This window comes from Pogonomyrmex barbatus, unplaced genomic scaffold (assembly GCF_055798465.1).
Source record: "Pogonomyrmex barbatus isolate J1 unplaced genomic scaffold, ASM5579846v1 scaffold3, whole genome shotgun sequence".
NCBI classification, from domain to species: domain Eukaryota; kingdom Metazoa; phylum Arthropoda; class Insecta; order Hymenoptera; family Formicidae; genus Pogonomyrmex; species Pogonomyrmex barbatus.
Window position 1 is genome coordinate 19009455 of NW_028297127.1, and position 20196 is coordinate 19029650.

General features: G+C 40.3%; 1 protein-coding gene and 1 long non-coding RNA gene across 2 annotated transcripts in view; one reads left to right on the forward strand and one right to left on the reverse strand.

Annotated features, from left to right (window-relative positions):
- Positions 1-3687: 3687 nt before the first annotated feature.
- Positions 3688-6389, forward strand: LOC148936127 (uncharacterized). The gene is made up of 2 exons (XR_016139820.1): positions 3688-4139; positions 6025-6389. It is a non-coding gene; the product is annotated as an uncharacterized LOC148936127 (long non-coding RNA).
- LOC105423922 (uncharacterized) overlaps positions 5939-20196 on the reverse strand; it is a 61201-nt gene continuing 46943 nt past the window's right edge. Inside the window, exons 4-11 of the mRNA XM_011633929.2 lie at positions 16752-16965; positions 12336-12419; positions 11144-11277; positions 10673-10809; positions 10150-10304; positions 8857-9098; positions 8286-8472; positions 5939-7904 (exon numbers count right to left, since the gene is read on the reverse strand). Coding sequence (XP_011632231.1) covers positions 7708-7904; positions 8286-8472; positions 8857-9098; positions 10150-10304; positions 10673-10809; positions 11144-11277; positions 12336-12419; positions 16752-16965 — 1350 coding nt within the window. The 3' untranslated portion in view covers positions 5939-7707. The remainder of the gene's footprint in view (positions 7905-8285; positions 8473-8856; positions 9099-10149; positions 10305-10672; positions 10810-11143; positions 11278-12335; positions 12420-16751; positions 16966-20196) is intronic.

Sequence of the window (20196 nt, forward strand, 5' to 3'; positions counted from 1 at the left end):
AAGATATTTCATCCTTCAAAAAATTTTTATTCCATTAACTCAAACCTATAGTTTGCAGCTTTCAATGCGTGCGCGCATTTTTCAAGTCAGCTAAATGAAAGTCTACGAAGAAATGTACGTACACAACTATCATAATGACATATTGTTAGGGGCACGTTAACACCTCATAAATCTGAATGCAAATTGGACATTTACTGAGAAGAGAACGGGAAGCGAGACCATCGCGAAGTTTATAATTTCTTCTCGCGAGTATAATTATTTATTTTTATTACACAATATCATACCAAATTACAAGAATAAAATTGCATCTATTTGCATCTATTTTGCATCACGAAACAATATGCATTTATTTGGTTTGCTTTGCTGGTTTGGTTTGCTCAAATAGTAAAATGAATAATAAAATATAAGATAAAACTGAATAAATAAAATTATACATTTTACACATCTACTAGGTATCTACTTTCATTCTTTGTTCATTCATTGTTCACTCTTTGTTCATTCATTGTTCATTCTTTGTAACAATATTTGATCCTTTTGTTACTGTTTTTGAGGAACGTACAACCATTTCGATCATCGTCGAAGGAAGGTTGAGAGGGAGAGACTGCATCGTAATTCAGGTAAAATTGACGAAAAAGGATATTCAAGCGAGGCAGAAGATCAGGAACATGGTAGTTTGATCGGGGCATACGAAGTACGTAATGATGGAAAAAAGACGTCGGTTAACAGCCGCGATCGCGCGGGATTAAGGACGATACCTTCGCTCGCAGCATGTACCGCAGCCTCGGACTCGTTACCGTCGGCTGGCTTCGTAAATTTCGTTAACGCGGGCTACCCGCTGCATTCCCGCCTTAACGAGCGTCCACGCGCTCGTTAGTATCCCTAAGGCTTTCGCTTAGGTACACCCTGTAAGTTAGCCGGGACTTGCTGCGCCCGCTAATTCGTAAGCGGTTACTCTCATTCGTCGAGAGGATGCAGTTGGCTCTTATGGAACGAGGTGATGCATCCTTTCCAACAGGAGCGGATTTACAGTGTCGCTATGTGTGAAATCCATGCCGATGTTCATGCGAGAAAACTTTTCGATTCGCACTCTGATTTCGCCGTTTCGTCATCTCGTCGGCGTTAATAAAGCGTTATCAACATTTTCCAAGGCAACATTTTTCGATCGATTTGAATTCTCTTTTTTTTACTTAAATAATTTACATCAAATTATTAAAATAACGTTTTACCTTAACTTGTTACGCTAACTCGTTTATAATGAATGGCATTAAAATCACTTCACATGTATATAGAGCGACTTTTTAAATATTTCTTTTGTTTCTACTAGATTCACTCGTTTATCGTAACGATACAATCCAGATCCAGCGCCGCGTAATATGCGGGCGCATCCTTCATATAGGAGTGAATCAGTTTGCATAATTTACACCTTAACATCCCGAGTTGACTAATTTTACGCTGCTGATTTTTATCTGAATTCCAGATTTTATTTTAATTATGGCAAGCGTGTTATTTACGTTCCGTACAGATATGCATCCGCTTAATGATACAATAATTTATACCGTGCGAAGTTAGTGATGCATAATAAGGTATGGGAAACTCTTTTTAACGTGATTTACGACGTGTCCGTGTGAAGCGAATAATATGCGGCAAACTAACATTCTTTCCGTAACACACAAAATTGCATTGTACATGTCTGCGGCGGAATATTGCATGTAATTTTTCGTTAATTTTGATTTATGGTGTAGTTCAAGTAATTAAAGAGATCTCAATGTCGCAAATTAAACGATGACGCGAACGTTTCTTCAACGGAAGAGATACATCGAGCAGACATTTTTTTTTTAATTTGAGAGGCTTTCCTTGCCGATCTGCATAGAAAATTTTAACAAAAAGTATGAGTATTGATATTTATCTTGATAAGTTCATTTGATTTTATCGAATGTCCAGAGTACGCGAAAGACTCGAAGCCGTTTTAACGGGAGGCTGCGTCCCTGTGACTATGCGTACGTATCGATTTCTCGAGTATCAAGCTACCCGGCAGCATTAGCATGGCAAAGAAGGCGCCAATTTGGTCCTGATAGCAGCCTGCCATAAGAAGCAGAAAAGGACACTATTCTATCGCTTGTTTTTGTTTCAAACTATCCCTTTTTGCTCCCTATTACAGCTCGCGATGTCTACCGCACTTTTTCCATTTAATATGTGGTGATATGTCAATGTACTTGTCATTCCAATAAGGGACTATTATATTCTCCGTCTAAACAAACAAACGTACGTTATCCGCGATAAGATGCGATTGAGTTCATAAAAAAAACGGCCGAGTCACGAGAGGCTCGCCGCTTACGCAATTAATTGACGCGAACTTCTGCTGAGATCTATAGATAGAATTCTTCCTTAATTAGTTCCCCTTCGCACATAGATTATAGAGAATTAAATCTTACAAATCATTAATCCGACTTGCCTGACAGTCGAGAGTCGGAGGGAACGGCCGTAATGTAATTAAATTATTATTAATTGGACATTTAGATAGAACCGCGATGGACAAATTGCCCGTCGTTTGATAAGGCAGATACACGGAGTTGCGCCACATCGCAATAATGAACATCATTGCCCGCGCCGCTCGTCGCCCGGGACTGTGTACGGAGATAAATTACGGCGGAATCCACAATGGAGTCTTTATCAGATTCGTCGTTCGGCGATGCCAACGTCGTTCGTTATTAGGAAACTCCACTTCGGCGGAGATTCCGTACGGTGAAATCGTCAATTCGCGCAGTTAAATAATCGCGATGTTGCAAATTGCACCGGATCGCAATAATGCACGACGCTGCGGGCGTTAAATTTCGTGGGATCACGCGAGAAGACTCGAGCTATATTCGCGAGGGAAATCACCGAGGTGCATCTATCAGACTTATCTGACGGTGGAGTACCTCTGGCGAGTACGCCTGACAATCTTATTTATGGCTCGCAATGAGAAACAGACAGCCACGGTCAACGAAACCATTCGATTGGAAACGATATCGTTTAATCAATCGCGTATTGTCCGGCGGAGGTAAAACATTTTCTACGAATAAAGAGGCTGGCGGGATAACCCGCTCGCGGCCGATAACATTTTGACCAGACTTAGCAAACGATCGCTGGAAATTAAAATTGTTGTAATTGACAGTTGAAATTTTACACAAAATACGTGATTATAAAAAAAAAATGAAAATTTTTACAGTACAAGTAATCTTTTAAAAAATAATTGTCTCTCTTTCAAAAAAAAAAAAAATATATATATATATATATATATATATATATATATATATATATATATATAGAAAAATAAAATTATTCGCATATCTGTATTTTACTCATCTCAAAAATAATCAGTGAAAACTTTTAAAAGCCTCCTTTATGTCAAATCGATTCGGGAGCAGCGGGAGAAAGTCAGAAATTCCGCTACGTATCAAATCTATTTGATGTTTCGCGAAAATCTCTTATTTTATTTCTTACTTCTTCGCAAGTCGATAACCACCACGCCGTCGTATTTATACGTTACCGAAATCATTTCAACGAAGTTCTCTTCGAGATATACGAATACGAGAGAAGGGCCCGGGTACGACGTGGCCCCGGAGAATGATCGCAGCCAAACGTAACTTCCGCCGGGCGCTATCTCGGCACTCCACACCTCTTTTACTTTATTGGGCGTATGTGCGTGGCGCGGCGCGCTGTGCCGAGCTCACGTGGGGTGATACACACGGTGGCACGTCAAGTAAGCGGATACGCGGATATGCGGGCTCTCTCGGGTGTGCACCGCGCGTACACGCGCGGCTACGAATGAAGGGTGTATTGGTGGTTCCGCACCCGGTAAAACCCCGCCCCTCTCGGCTCCGTATCGCGCGATAACTCGATTACCCGCGATAGCCGAGTATTTATTAGCCTGTGAGATTTCATTTTGATATCCGCCCTCTTCTTCCCCTTCTTCTTCTCCTATCTGTCTCTCGGTTTTCTGCTCTCGGGTTTCTCCTCTTCTCTCCTCTACTCTCCCCTCCGTCTTCCCCGAACGAACGAGTAAGCGACGGACACTCTCACAGAAGACACCGCTACTTTTCACGAAGACTTTCCAGGAGAGTTACTCGCGAGAACAGAAATGGACGGTATTTAACGAGGTAATGACTTTCAAATTTTTTTCTTTCTCTCAAACGCTGCTTCATTTTCATAGCAGACTGATCGTACTACATTCTTGTGATTCCCTGAGATTATAATTGACAATGTATCGCACAGAATCTAAAATAGCGTAGCAAGCTTTTAATATATCTTTTAATACAATTTAAAATGCGAAATGTCTTCATTTCCTCTCGCGGAATAACATTAATTTCACTCGGACATTATTACGAAATTTATCTCAGAGTGATTTCACATTTAAAAAGGTATTATTGAAATTAAATCGGTTTTATAAGAGGTCGCGCGCACGGAGAACGATCGATCGTGATATACGTATGTATCGAATTACGAGCGCGGATTATCGTTGGGTGAGGATCAATCGTTCTATCGGAGTGCACGATAATTATTTCTGCGTTAGCCATAATTATTGCCGGGATGGCAATTAATTCTTGCCGGAGCAGCAATTAATTTATTGTGGCTTGATTAATTACCGCATGGTAGGCGGGCGAGACAGTTCGTTAGTGCGGCTGATTGCCCTTTTGCTGCGCAATAAGGTCCATGGCTGGTAACGCCTCTTTTTGGAAAGAATTAGGTGACATTGAGATTCAGTTGATGCATATATATGGTAATCGATCGGACAAACGTAACTTGCAAGCCTACAATACGTACATTATTTTTTTTTTTTTTATATAATGACGTCAGATGAAATCAAGTTCTATTAAAGACTGAACTGTTTGAGCTTATGTAATGTAACGTCTTTATAAAAAAATTTATTATAATACTATTATTTTTTTTATTTGGTAAAATATATTGCAATGATGTATTGAAACGATAGAAAAATTATAAAAATTAAAATTTATATATTATCCTGATCGAATTGAATAAGGACGATTTTATCGATTTTTATATCAATACAGAATGCATATTCTAGTTGCTTCCTATTCATATTATGTCTAATATATATTATGAAATGTTATTTACGGTTCCTTATTTTTCTTTTGTCGAACTAATGATCACTAAGATGTAATAATTTATCACTTTATCCGTTATAAATGATTAAATCGAATAATGTTTTTCTTTTGTTGGATAAATTGGAATCTTTTCGATAATTAGCGCGTTTTTCTTCCATTATCGAAGGATCAAACGATAAATGACGGTTACGATTCATCTTGCGGATGAGATATTGCACGGAGTTTTCACTTTTCATCGAGGATACCCCATTTACGACGGCGATTGACGTTTTTGAATCCAAGATGAATGCGCTGTTTGAGAAACACGATTTGTTCCGTTCCGTGACCATTATAGCCCAAAACATCTGAAATTTTTCAAGATCAGTCAGGTAGATTTCTGCTTTCGTCACGCCGGTTTCTTTTTTGCGGGTGACTACATATGTCATTGTAAACGGCGTATACGTTTGTGGCTACATATATAATTTTTTCTAAAATTCTAATCAAAGGAATTTCCGATGAAACAAAATGACACGTAAATAAAAAGTTAATGTCAAATAATAAAATATAAATTGAATTAAAAATATAAATCAAAATGTAAAATGAAACAAAAAAATTCATAAAACGCTATAGACAGGAACTAATTTAAGATTATAGCATCCTTTATATCGAAAAGACATAATAAAATTTTAGATTAAATTTTTTGAATTTTTTTAAGATGTGAAATCGAGATCGAGGATGCTTTTAAATTATTTAATAATTCGTTAATATCATAAATCATCGTCATTACAGTAAAAGGCTAATATTAAAGTATTTACAAGAGATGAATGTCAGATATAAGACATGTCAGAAAGCAATCTTCTTCTATTATTTATTGGAAACCTTGATACACTCGGGCTTAATCATAAATATTATGAGTCATGGTACAACACTATATTTACAGATAATTAATCGAGCCTGATACTTAGTTCGATGCTCGAAGGACGGAGGGGGAGAGGCACAAGGATCTGGGATCAATGTGGAGCAATGAGAAATGGAGATATGCTGTAATGTTAAATTATATGAATGTGTAAAAAGGGGAACAACCAGGAGGGGAAATTAATATTTCACACACAGTGGCGAAAAATCGCGCGAGGTCGGCAAATTTCTGAATAAATATTAAAACGAGAACTGAGCTACGCGACTCTTTGGCGGAAAAGTCTCGTAAAATATTATTTAATCCTCGCTGGCCGTACACCCGATGCGATTCCGTATAATGTTTCTTGTATTCCATTCTTTTTTCTCCTATTATATAGAGTTCGCACCTTCGATATTATGTATATGTAAGTATATAAACCTAGATATATTTGTTTATTATATAATTGATATTTAGTTAAATCTTAGCACATTATTCACAAACATTCAGGAACAATGAGATTAAGTCGCAAATTAAATGAACAATTCAATCTTTTATTACAAAATCAATGTACTTCAGTTGACTGTGTTCAGTTGACTGTTGATATGAAATTGTTCGATATCTAAAAATTATAAAATAATTTTGATTTTAAAACTATTTCAACAATACATCTTAATTAGATATTCATTTAATATGCGAAAAAAAAATTGCCGAAGAATGACAATTGCACAAATTTCTTTAATAAAATAAATTTTCTCATATATGAATTTTTTACTTTTTCAGTCGTAGCTTTGCATTTAATGCTTTGATTAATAATATTTCAATTCGAGATGTCTATTAAAATTATTTTCATTCAGTTCCTGAATATGGCGAGTAATGTAATAGTAAATATATAAGTACTGAATCTTATCAACGGTAGTTAAGCGTCGTTACTGACGTTACATTTTGATCCCTAAACGTGCCGTATGCAGGATCGAAATATGCATAAAAAAGAAGATATCATATCGATTGGATATGTTAAATTATCAATTGATGCGATAAAAATCGAAATCTTAATCTTTTAATAACCGCACATTCGGCATCGAGATCGTGGCAATATCGACGACTTTTATCTCTATTTATCGATGAGCGATACTTCGCTACAAATACTTCACTCGCGACATATACATTAATTGACGAATGAGTATCAGTTAACACTTCCGTAAGTAAGAGAAGCGAGAGAATAGTAGCAAATATTATTTATATATATATATATAAAAAAAGCATTCGCACACGAAGGATCGATGAGACCTATTATATCCACGGGAGCCTGAATTATGACTACTAACAAAATATGTAAGGCACTTCGCACTGTGTCAATCCCACGCTTATCTTAAGAAGTTAATACAGAGAGATAGAGAAGAGTAAAGTATGAAAAAAAAACCCTTCTAAAGTTTTTTTTACAAATCTGATATTCTTCCGGATTCGGATAAAAAAGAATTAAATTTATTATCGTTGCGTCTTAATTGTATCTTTATCAATCAATGTCGACTTATCGGTAGTTCAAAGTTCAGTCATTTGTATCGATTGTTTTCTATCTTAACGACGCATTACATATTCCTATATTACCGGCGGAGCGGTTCCCTGGCAGCTCCATACGAAAACAGAGTACGAAACATAGTTGCGAGTACATCGCAACTGAATTGGGATGAAGCGAAAAGAAATAGGCCTCTGTATGCTAGAAACATTGCTCTAGTTGATTCGGCCTTTGTGCGTCATGTAACTTATACTGTCCGACAATAATTTTTCTCGCGCCTGCCGTCGCATTCGCGAACACATGGCTAGTATCGTACCAGCCATAATACAGAAGAAACCACAGCCGAGCCCCACTATTGTACTGGCCACTGTAGATCTCAGACATACTCTGTCGGTCGTGGGCTCGCTAAGTCCTATAAGAAAAAAGGAAGAAAAAAAAATTCGAATAAATTGTAATCATTCCGATATTTTGAAGTTGAGATATTAAATGTTTCTCTATAAATTCTTAATGTTCATTAGAGAAAAAGAAAAATTATATTTCGGTCTAATTGACAATTATTGCGATAAATTTATTGCTTTTTTGTTCGTTTTTATTGAAACATTCTTCTTGTTGATGTTGTGATAAGTGAACATTTTCAAAAATTTATATATATCTACAAGTTTTTTGTTGAAATAGAAACCATGTTAAAAAAGTAGAGTTAAACTCGAAATTAAATGATAAATGCACGACTTGATAAGCAATTGTTCTAATAGATAAATGTTATATTTAAATGTTATATATTGTATAGCTTTACCGCTGCGAGAGAAGGTTGTAGAATTCTGGAACAGTTCCGTGTCCGCCTCACCTTCCTGAAGAACTCGAAGAGATTGGAAGAGATTCACGTTCTCCGACAAACTAGTTGCCGGTGTCGATGGTTCACCGATTTCCGGCACCGATCGCTTTACCACATTTTTTGCATTTCTCCAGTGGCAAGGTTGGCTCTAAAGCAATAAAACATTCAAGTTAGAAATATGCGTGAAATTGAAACATTTCATATCTTTAAGCATGCAATTTTTGTCATATATATAGTTTTTTCAGAATTATCAGTTTTATTGCTAAAGTTAAGAAATACGTAATATTATTCCGATAAGTTAAATTTACAACAAAAGTTAAATATATAACGAATCTTATATATATATATTACTTTTTTATAATAATAAAATGACATTGTTAGCTGAAATATTGCTTGAAAAATAATTTTAGACTATTTAATCGAATTTGAATATACGTTTAACTAGATTAAATATTTAAATTTTGATTGAATTACTTAAATAGAAATGAAAAAACAATTAGTATCGTGTATTTCGTGAAAAATATTTGATTACCGGACATCTTCCGTGGCACATGCGAACATCGCATTCGATATACAGAGCCGGTGATCCCGTGAACCTGAAGGTCTTCATATAGGCAAATACTTGCGTCTCGAACAAACCAGACTCTGACCAGGAACCTCGAAACCGGCTGATCAATTTATCGTCCACCGGACATCCATATTGATCAATTAGCTGAATCCTTTTGTTTCCGCCATTATGCGCGTAGCAATCGTTTACAACGATATCAAAACCATCTACAAACAAAATTGATGTAAGTATTGAGATTTTTATTATCATCATAGGATTTGATATATAATAAATAATATGTAGTGAGTTAGGATACAAAATTTAGCTACTCATACACTAATGTTAATTTGAACAAATTTAAAAAGAGATTTTAAGTGCGTAATGAATATTTAAGATTCAGAGAACCGTTCTTAAAGATTTATTATAATTATAGAAACGATTAGGTCCCATGAAATATATCATCAGTAACGAAACCAATTAGTCAAAGGCGGCGAGAAGAAGATAAGATATAACATCGTCTACCTTCTGACATAGATTCGCGTGACATAAGTGATGTAGACGTAAATACAGAAGCCTGACTCGTTAAAGCACAGACATCTGTCGTTACATCGAAGCACACACATTTTCATATCTCCTCGCCAACGTTTCCGCATCTTTCGCAAATTACCGAGCTCGAACTAGCCGACTGACAAAGTCTGCCGTTCATCTTATACCGTTATCGCTGTCGAATGATACCTTGGCGGAATCAGACGTCGTATGATTAAGCTGGGCGTCGGGAAGAAAAGAGATACACGAAAATGCGTGCTGTGAATGATTTGCAAGAACGGCTTGTTTCAATATTACGAACTGTTTGTCTTGGACTCATTTCTGAATATATAATTGTAATATCAACTTTATTAACATTTTATATATAAACAAAAATATTAAATTTGCTGTAAAAATGTTAAATTTTTAAAAACACTTTTAAGAAACTAATAAAATTAGACAATTAAAAAATGTGTGTGTGTGTGTGTGTGTGTGTGTGTGTGTGTGTGTGTGTGTGTGTGTGTGTAAATCTATACAAAATACAAAAATAATTTAATTTGTATATAAAACGAAACATTAACGAATTACTGAGCGACCAATCGATTATTCGACGCTATTAATTTTTTACATCTCATATTGTCCTTTGCCTGTCTCAAACAAACTCGTTTCAAGCAAGCTAGGTCGAGTCCATTATGCGTTCCGACAGTTTACGTGGCGAAGCTGCAGTTAAGCCGTAGAGCGTATGAGGCTCACCATATTTGCTGCGCATGTAGATAATGAGAGTCAGGGGATCGCCGACGCGAACTGGTCCAGCCACTCTAGTTCCAGTGGTCCCGTAACCGTATCTGATCTCCATGTAGCACTCCGGAGGCTGGAGGGTGAAGACTACGGGATTTCCCGTGGCGACCCTGGAAGAAGGTGGGTGCGTAAGAGGCAGGAAGAATGCGTATCCGTTATCTCTCGCGAGCAGTACGGCCTACTTCGCGCCAGCAGGATAGCACAGATGTTAGACATTATCGTAGATATTACGTAAACGCCTCGCGCGAAACGTTCCATCGAGTTCGCGTAATCGGAGGTCTCGAGACGATAGATCACGTCGATGCTCCTCGCGTGCATTATGGAAAACGATTTCGAGCCTTTTTGATCGATATGACCATCCGTCACCACGTTTCTACGCCTCAAGTTCATCTCGGAAATGTTAATTTTTCTATATATTCGTTCATTACATTTACATTAGGCATTTTATTTCGAAGAGCATTAAAGCATCGATACTTACTCGACATCGAGAAAGGGAAATGTCACCGTCTTCCAAAAGTCGTAGCCGTACTCGCAAGTCACCTTGAAATGCTCGTCGAATTCCTCCTCGATCAATGGATTATACTGCACCGTGACCGTGTTCCACATGAGATTTTTCTGCGAAAAGAAAAACAAGATGCACACGATCGTACAGCTCTCTGAGCGATGTCATTGCGCCTTATTTCTCACGTGAATTCACAGCGCATCATAATAGCGAGGTCTATATTCCCGCGCGCGCACGGTGCAACTCCCGTTCCTCGCGATGTGACATCTAATCTTCTCTAATTATCAAGATTAAAAATAAGCCGCCGAGAGCTGCGCTCTCTCTCTCTCTCTCATTTTTCCCCCGTGCCGTTAATCATTATTATTCCTTGTCGACCGGCGCCGGTGCGCGCAAAAGTAACTATCCGTCATTCCGCGCGACGCGCTCGCGCTCGTCTATTTTACGTACCGTCGGATTCTTCCTGCTGTCCTGATGATGAGTGTTCTCGCCGAGGGTGCCGCAACGATTCAGCTGAATGTAGAACTCATAGTAGTCGCGGCCCGTCCCATTAACGTACATGCAATCGGGATCGTACGAGTAGCCTGCAATTAAAAGCGATTATTCTTGATCGTCCGGGAACGCAGCCGCCTATGATACGGTCACACCGACGTCGAACATCATCGATATCTCGTCTATCGCCTCGCGGCGTTTTCGACCGCGTGAAATCTAGCCGCGCGAAGAATAGGCGGACGTGGTTGGTGCGTTTTCATCGCGAGCAAATGGAGCGGCGGAGCCAGAGGCTTAAGTGAGGAAACGCCGAGTACGGTCGTTAGCGCCGATGTTAGGAAGTCGAGGATTAGGGTAATCTGACTTTTTTTTAGTCGTCCCGCTAGATTCAATCAGAGGAGCACCGATGTTTTTACGAGGCTACCGCATATCCGCTATTCGCGCGGAGGCGCCCCGCACGTTATTATAAATATTGATTAACGGGCTCGTTATCGATATCGTTAGAAGAAACGCGAATTAATCGAATCGACATTGAACAGATGTAAAGTTCAAGAAGAGGTCCCCTTTCCTCGGCAAATGATTTGTGAAGAAATCACGTCACGATGATGCGGTTTTTGCCGGGGCATCGCGCTCATTGCCAGGAGGCACGGCCGCTTCTTTCGAAATAACGGAAGTATCTTACTAGAACGGACAGATGGACTTACGACGGCGAAAGAAAAATTCTGGCGCGGCCGACGTGGACGGCCGCCGATCGCTTTACGATAATTTCCGCCATTACCTCGTTAGCGCGGACGTATACTCGTCTCACTGTCTGCCGAGGTAATTGCGGATGCCAGCGATGCAGCCAGTTATGCAGCAACATATTTTAGGTGCAGGTATTATGTCGAATCTCCTGACCGCGATGGAAGCAGAACGCGCAGAACTTCTGGCACCATTACTTTTTTTTCGACGCCACGCCATTCGCCATAGTTCATCTCACAATATTTACATAAATCTTGTGCCAGAAATAATCATTGTTTAACACATTGTTATTTGATTACTACTGCGTGATTAACATCGCAAAGATATAATAACATTTATCGTTGAAAGAAAATAAGCTCGTATGTAAATTGCACTATAATAAAAATATTATATATTGTGTAATTAGTTTTACCTGCTGAATACAAAAGGCCAGTGAAGGAACCATTGAATCCGATTCTGATTTTCATGTAGTCGTCTTGACATTCCGCTTCGATATCTAAAATATAAGGCGTAATTAATATTTGAGCAATGTCTTCATCTAAAAAATTGTACAAATTCTTATTTAATATTTGACATTACATTTTATTATATGCATAATTATGTTGATTGATTAGCGCGATAAGCTCCGTCTGTATTTTCTCGTATTTGCGAAAGAAGATTCAAGAAGATCTAGGTGGAATCTTTAATATTTCGTATGTTGCGGGTTACGATCGATGTCAATCATCATGAAAGAAGACACAATCGGTGATTATCTTTTGTAAAAAAGTCATTCTCAAACAGCAAAAAGGTATTCGGAATAGCGTTACCAAATCCGGCAGGTCCGGTAATTCCGTCACTTTGAATGACGCGTCAAGTTCCGTCAAAGGATCGGAATATCGATCGGTCATCGCGTGGGCGATGTACGTTCGTGGCTGGGAGAGCCTGTCGTCACTCGCGTGTAGAAATCGGGCACGGAAAATCGCAGATTCGCGGATAGGAGCGAGTGGAAAACCGGTCGTCGATGACGAGTGAAAGTAAGTTGGGGATCCCGTATAGGCGCTCTTCGTGGTAAGAAGCCGTTTCCACTGTAGCAACGTAACCGCAAAGCGGAATGGAGATTGATGGAGGATGAAGATAGTTACACTCGAGGTGTCCGCCGATGATACAACCTTTTCGTTTCGTGACCCCACGCTCCGTCCCACGTACATCGTCATCGTAGGACGCACGATATCCTCGCGTGACACTTGAATCTCTTCGACTGACGGTATATATTTAATTGGTAATATTGTTATTTGTCACGATAAAATTGCAAGACCATCAAATCGAATTAGCACCATCCATTTCTTCGTCAAAATAAATTAAATTTTATCTCTCTAGAAACAATGCAGAATTTTTATAATAAATTTTGAATTTACTGCTGGTTTATCAATATACACAATATTTACTATTAATTAAAAATTAATACGTCAATTTAGATTTGAATAAGTAAATGGAGAAGACGCGAGAGGAAGATCAATGTGTTGTCGCAGAGTCATGAAAAAAAATAATAAAAGATAAAGATGGGAAGATAGATTACATCAGAGGCACATACCGATGATACAATCGCTTCTTTTCACCCTCGTCCTACGCACCGCGCCGTCACGAGTGTGCCGAGCGCATTTTCGAGCGGCGTACGTACGTACGAATACGCACGCGCTTATTAGAATTGCGGATACGTGCTTTGTGTTCATCGTCCGGCAAAACTCTGTCAGTGGGCAGACAATGGGAAGAGTTGAGCAACGCCGATATTTGCCCGAACGTGCCGAGAGACGTGCCACGGAGAGGCGCGAGGGATACCATCGAAGAGGAGAGATTCCTTTAAAACTCCGATATTGCTTTCAACGTACAAATGATCGAGATTTGATTTTTGACGCTTTTATCCGCTGATCTAGATCCTCCAATTTGGAGGGAATCGTTCCAAGAGAAAGATTTCTGTATGCGTGGCGGGAAGCGTAGATCGTGTGGGAGAAGTAAAAGAGAAAGAGTTGGCAGGATGGACTTTGGATCTTGAGGACGCAAGAGAATCGAGCGATGCTGGAGGAGGATACATTAAATCTGATGGATTCTCCTTCGCGTAATTGACGATACCACGGGTGGCCTCAAGTTCCCGCAGAGAACGAGCGGCTCGACTTTACGACTTCATTGAACCAGCGAGCTTCATATGTCGGCTTCGTAACATTCGTCATTGTCAATGGCAGGCTCATCCAAATGTTTTAGGAAATTTACCGTAGCAATGCGATCATCGATCGTCCCGTCGTCTTGAAGAGCTTGGACATATTGATCTTTTAAAAATGATATCCGCTTGATTGTACGTTGTTAATTCTTTTTAACGAAACATGCGCGTAAAATGATATATTACAGCGTAATGGAGCGTAATAGATTTATGTGGATCGCTTACAACTCAATCCTTTCGATACGCTATACTAATAAAATCATTATCTTGCGATAAAAAGAAAAGCAATCTTGTAATGTCCTGTGTACAAGCTTATATAATAGAATTTTGTAATTATAATTTTATGATTCTAATTTGGATTCTGAATCGAAATGATGAATAATAGATGATCGTATCTTTATCCTGAATAATAGGTGAATAATAGGTATTGGCGAAGCAAATTGGCGTATAACAATTTAGTTAAGAAACACGAAACGATTAATTGCGGATGATAAAAATGTAAAAAGTGGTTTAATAGACGTGCCGTTCTGGTTGAATGAGCGAGGAGAACGACGCGTCGTTAAAGCACAATTGCGCTTTCCACTACATGATCGTAATTTTCCGTAAAATGTAATTAAAGGGATTCGCGAAGGGATTAGCTCGATAGCGGCATGCGATTGCATCCCGTAAATATTATTTATTTACATCACTACGAAACACGGTGTAATCTTCTCTGGGAATAGCAGGCGGTGATGCCTGCTATGTTGATTACTCGCCATATGGACGGTCAGTATTCGAGCATTCACAATAAACTTGGAGGTTCCAGAAAAAAAAAATCACATCATGGTGGATGAGCGCGTAACACATAGGCACTATAGGAAATTATACGCACGCGTAGGAAATTAATTTTGTTTTCGTAGGACATTGTCTATTATTCTTCTATAACGGGACACTACGTCGGCGCTTATTAATGTCTCGTTCTACTGGCATTAATTACTCGCGCACCCGCTAGACGAGATTAAAATTGAAGCATTAGCCGATTAGAATTTTAACGAGACATCATTGATTAAGCCTTCGTCTATCGCTAGAGGCGCTTGTACGTGCGGTATTCACTGGAAAGTTAATTTAGAGATACCTATAATAACTTCGTTGCTGAATCATAAAACTGCGATCGTGTAAATTTGTAATTTCTGATGCGATTCAATTTTTAACACGACGCAAGGTTAAATGGTTCAAAATCAATCGCTATAAAAAGGAAATAATACAGTAATAATAATCGACGACACGAAAGATCTTTCTGTATGTTACACGTATATATTCGAGATAATATGAAATCATTCAAAGAATTCCCGCGGACTCGACGACATAACTTCACGTCATCGTACGCGTCGGCACGAAGAGGAAAGAATAACGTAACGGCCGGGTTCATAAGCATCATTTTCATTGCGACGCGGCGTCGCAATTTCCTCGCAGAAAAACCGATGCCACGATGAAACGAGCTGTCGTCGATTACCGGCGCCATAACACATATATACGCGTCAGGACTCTCTGCACGGACTCGTGTGCTCGAGTTTCCACGCGAGGCAATCGCGGCATTATCCAGATCGCGGATAATGATGATCGCCCGGGATGATGACGACGACGACGATTGGAGATGACGATTGCCTCGCGCGGAGGTGCACGCTGCGAGCGTGGTGGCGTACCTCTGCCTCTCGTACTCTTGATGTCAAGACCGTCGTACGACTTTCCGACACCGTTTTAATTGCCTCCTCTCTAACGGTAGCCACTCGCCATCGCACTCTGAATTCCCGAGCGCGCTAAGGCTGGGGACCAAGATGGACGGATATGTCGCGGAGAGCGATATTACGATTCTTTCAAGTCGATCGACCGAGACACCGGAGGGAAGTACTTTGTCCCATAAAGCGCCGGCATCCGCGAACTTCGCTCTCTCTCTCTCTCTCTCTCTCTCTCTCTCTCTCTCTCTCTCTCTCTCTCTCTCTCTCTCTCTATGGACGAGCAATGGATAGAAAAATAACGGCTCGACATGGTAAAGCGACAGTAAAGGTCTTTCCTCCAAGCACACTGACCCACCAGACCGATACTGTAGACGCTTTTTGTCGGCGCTTTTATTCGGACGGGAAATAGCGGATTTACGTCCGATGTAGCGCTAGTTCTATCATTTGAACGTCCTCTTGCTCCAAATACGTTTCTCCATGAAGTATGCCCTACTTTATACACTTTATCGCACGAACGCGAATAATGTAGTACTCTCCAAGGTAAATCGAGTCGATGATCCATTATCGGCCAAATAGAGATTCTCTGTTGGTTCTAGATCGACATAATCAATACCCTTTCGTAGCGTATTTCCGTTGAAATAACGTCTTGATGCGAGCCGGCATTACAGCTACTTACAAAGCAGGAAATTTCTATTAGCTCGGAAGATTGTACGAGCTGAAGAGTAATTGCCTTATATGTAGTGTACTCATTTATATTTAATTTGCCTTATTGAAAATGTGCAAATAGACCGCTAAGACTGTTAATTACGGGCATTTACGAGAGAGACCGTTTATTTTGATATTATTATCAAGTCTGTCTATATAATAAATCCGCGAAAATGCGGCAAAAAGGTGATAAAGAGAGTTACTTTCGCGTACTCACGTTGCACTCTCGTTGTGTTCGGTCTGTATCTTCGATGTTCGCGGTCCCATGTTTCCGGATGTCTTCTCCAATCTTCGTCGCCGATTACACCTGTACCTCCAGCGAGGCTCTGCAAGCCTTGAAGAGTTTGAAGAGCTTGGAGGTTTGGGTTTAACGGTCGGTTCTTCAACGAAGGAACCGGTACGTAAGCAGCACCATCACCGACGTACACGACCTTTTGAAAAAGCATCTTTTATTAATACAATATAGATAATTCACACGATCTTTTATATCGTGATGATTTAATACATAGATCTAATACTTTTTTATAATTAAATAAATCTTTAGTTATCAAAAATTAATAATTAATCACGGGCAATGAGTAATGTTAATAAATCCTACATTAAATATGTCATTTGTTTAATTCAAGAAAATATTTGATAAAATTATCTTATACAAGATTTTTATAAAAATATTGATAATTGATAGTATACATTAGATCTCACGCATGAGCATATTTCGCTTCGGTTATATTATCAGAAAAATGGTTCAGACATATTCAGATTTGATCATTCACGCAGGCACATTCAGATGCATGATCACTCACGCTAATAGCCAACCACTTGCGCCAAATTTCCGGTGTTACTGATAATATTCATATGGGAGCTCGGAAAATGAACACGAGGAATCCGCTAACGAGTCGCAAGTAGTGATTTGCAGGTTCAAAGCCGTTAGCCCGCGCATTGCGATTGGAAGCGGGATTCCGTCGAAATATCCTCGCGTACACAGCCTCGCGCGATCCGGCTATGCAAAACCATCCCGTTGAGCGGGAGCCCTGACCTCTCCTACGTTAACGATCCGGTTTAACCCCCAGCCTGCACGGATCGCTACCGCTTGAGCGGTGAGAAAGGGCGAGAAAAAGCGCCGGGGGTCGAGACCAGACCGGCGGTGAAGAGAAATACGCGGAAGAGGGAGGCACGGCGGCGTCGGCGTGGCGTCGACGGCGAGTCCAGAGAGAGACGAAAAGAGAGACGGTGAAGAGAACCCGACGAGGAAGTCTGAAAAACGAACAGCACGAGTAGCGCGTGACTAACGCTTTACGAGCTCATTCCCCCGTCGTAGCGTGGGTATCCGAGGCCTTTTCTATCCGCGTACGGGTGCCGCGCGCAAGAAGAGGCGCAAGAAGAGCGAACAAGATGACGGGGGCGGAGTGGTCAAAGGGAAGATATTGTACTTCGAGCCGCTTGTCAGCGAGCGCAGGTAGGCACATACTCGAGTAAATCGATCGCTGAGAGAGAGAGAGAGAGGAGGACAAAAGAGGAGGACGGGCACGTGGTTAGTGGCGAACGCGAAGCGACGAAGGGAAAAAATTCGCGAACAGCCTTCATATGCCGTGACGAAGAAACCGCCGGAATTCCGTTCCGGCCGCCGCCTCCTCGCGTTCCTTCCGATTCTTCAACTCTTCACCGCTCCTCCCCCTTTCACCCTTGTTTTTTCTTTCGTCGTTCGCACTGCTCACTGATGACGTTCCGCTCGTGATCACAGCGGTTCGATGCGACAGGTTGCCACCCCGCAAACCACACGCGCGCAGCGGATCAGCAGGGAAATTGCCTCTCTTCACGGATTCCACCTTCGAGGAATTTCAGGAACTCGAGTACGATGCTGCCGGGAAACGGAGCGGACCCCGACCGAGCCAAGTGGCGTACAGCGTTTATGGGCCAGTAGAGTAGTTAGAAGATCGTTCCTCTGGCGAGAGAAGCCCCGACGTTCCGAGCTCTGGCGTTCTGATCTACGTTCCGCGGAAAATGACCGGCGGTCTTTGAATCTCCCGCGGTATCTCATCGGAATGCATTACGGACGATAAGTGCCGATTACCTTCGACTCCTGCCATGCTTAACTACGGTTGCCTCGGTATTAACTGTACTGGGCTAGGGTAGGTAGGAAATGCAATAGCACGAAATGTCGAATGCGCCGCCGATTCGATTCCGTCGGAGCTCTTCGCACGAGAACGTCTTCCGTTTTGTGGGCTCCTCTTCCAGGAACTTATTACTTTCAATTTAACACAAATCTATTTCCGATAACTGTTTCGTAAAATTAACATTCGCTGGAAGCAATTCGAGATAATATTTGTACGCATTAACATCCGGCGATGAACGCAATTTGACATTGAATCCTGTAGCTTGCGCATAATAAGAACATTTTCTTTAATGGCGTCGACATCCGTGATATAAACTCACTCTTTTTTCGCAGAAGAACTATCAAGTAACTGTTTAGATTTGCTCGCTTTTTTTCTACACTGGGAGATGACGCGACCAGACGGGAGATTTCTTCAGATTTTTTTCTCGAGTGAATGTTAATTTCTTTCGAGAACTTTATTTGATCAAGTCGCATCGAGATATGCACATTCATGCAGTGATTAACGGTCATGCGGTTAGAATGTCGAAAGTCATTAGTCGAAATAAAATCATTTCGAATGATTTAAATAAATACATTTATCCTCTTTAGAATCTTCTCTTAAAATTTAATTAAAGCGTTACTTAGGTCGACAATTTTTTAAAGCGTAAAATTACAGCAAAAATTTCATCAGTAAAATGTATTAAACAAAAATTAATAGTTCTTTATTAATATTAATTTTACATTATAGTGTCGTCGAATATTATTTTTAATCTTTTTTTCACTTATGTTAAAAAATACGGAAAATTTAAATAAAAGCTTTATCACATTTCATATCAAATCAATCATTGTCAATTCATACGATCATTGATTAATGATTTTCATAGATAGTCTGTGTCTTATTATTCTCTCGGGACGATTTAAAGTCGTTGAGACAGCCTTAAAGCATAAAGTGCATTTCCTCGCGATTAGTCTTCGCTTCTCCAATTGGAACGGATGGAAACACGGCAGCGCGCAGCATAAATGAAATTGATCTTGTCTCCCGTTTCGCAACGGAATGCTCACTAGGCTAAATAAACCGCTTCTAGTACTCTCGAGTAATGAGGCCTTTCCCCGCGGAGAATCACGCGGCGCAAGAAGCGATCTATCCGCTTGCAATTTGCGATATAACGAAGGTCGCGCACGGACGTGGTCGCGATACCCTTTCTCTCTATTCTACTGGAAACTGGTTCACATTTTTTTGCGATCGAAATCGATTCGCGCTCGAAAACTAGTTTAAAGGCAATCCGAAGATCATCGATAAAGAGCGATTAATCAAAGGAATGGCTTTTATTCCGCTTCTCCCCCGATGCTTTCCGTACTGATGCACCAACGGCAACCTTCTGCCCTTCGTTTACAAAGGGCCGGAGGCGGTATATCTTCAACGTGCCACGGGAAAGGGAGAAGATTACGGGGATAAGGTAAACGGGGCCTGAGCAATAATTGATTTTTGTTGCAAACCGATCTCTCGCGATTTTACTGATATCGATCGCAGCGAAGACGAGAGTCACACGAAGAAAGCAAAACGGTCGAC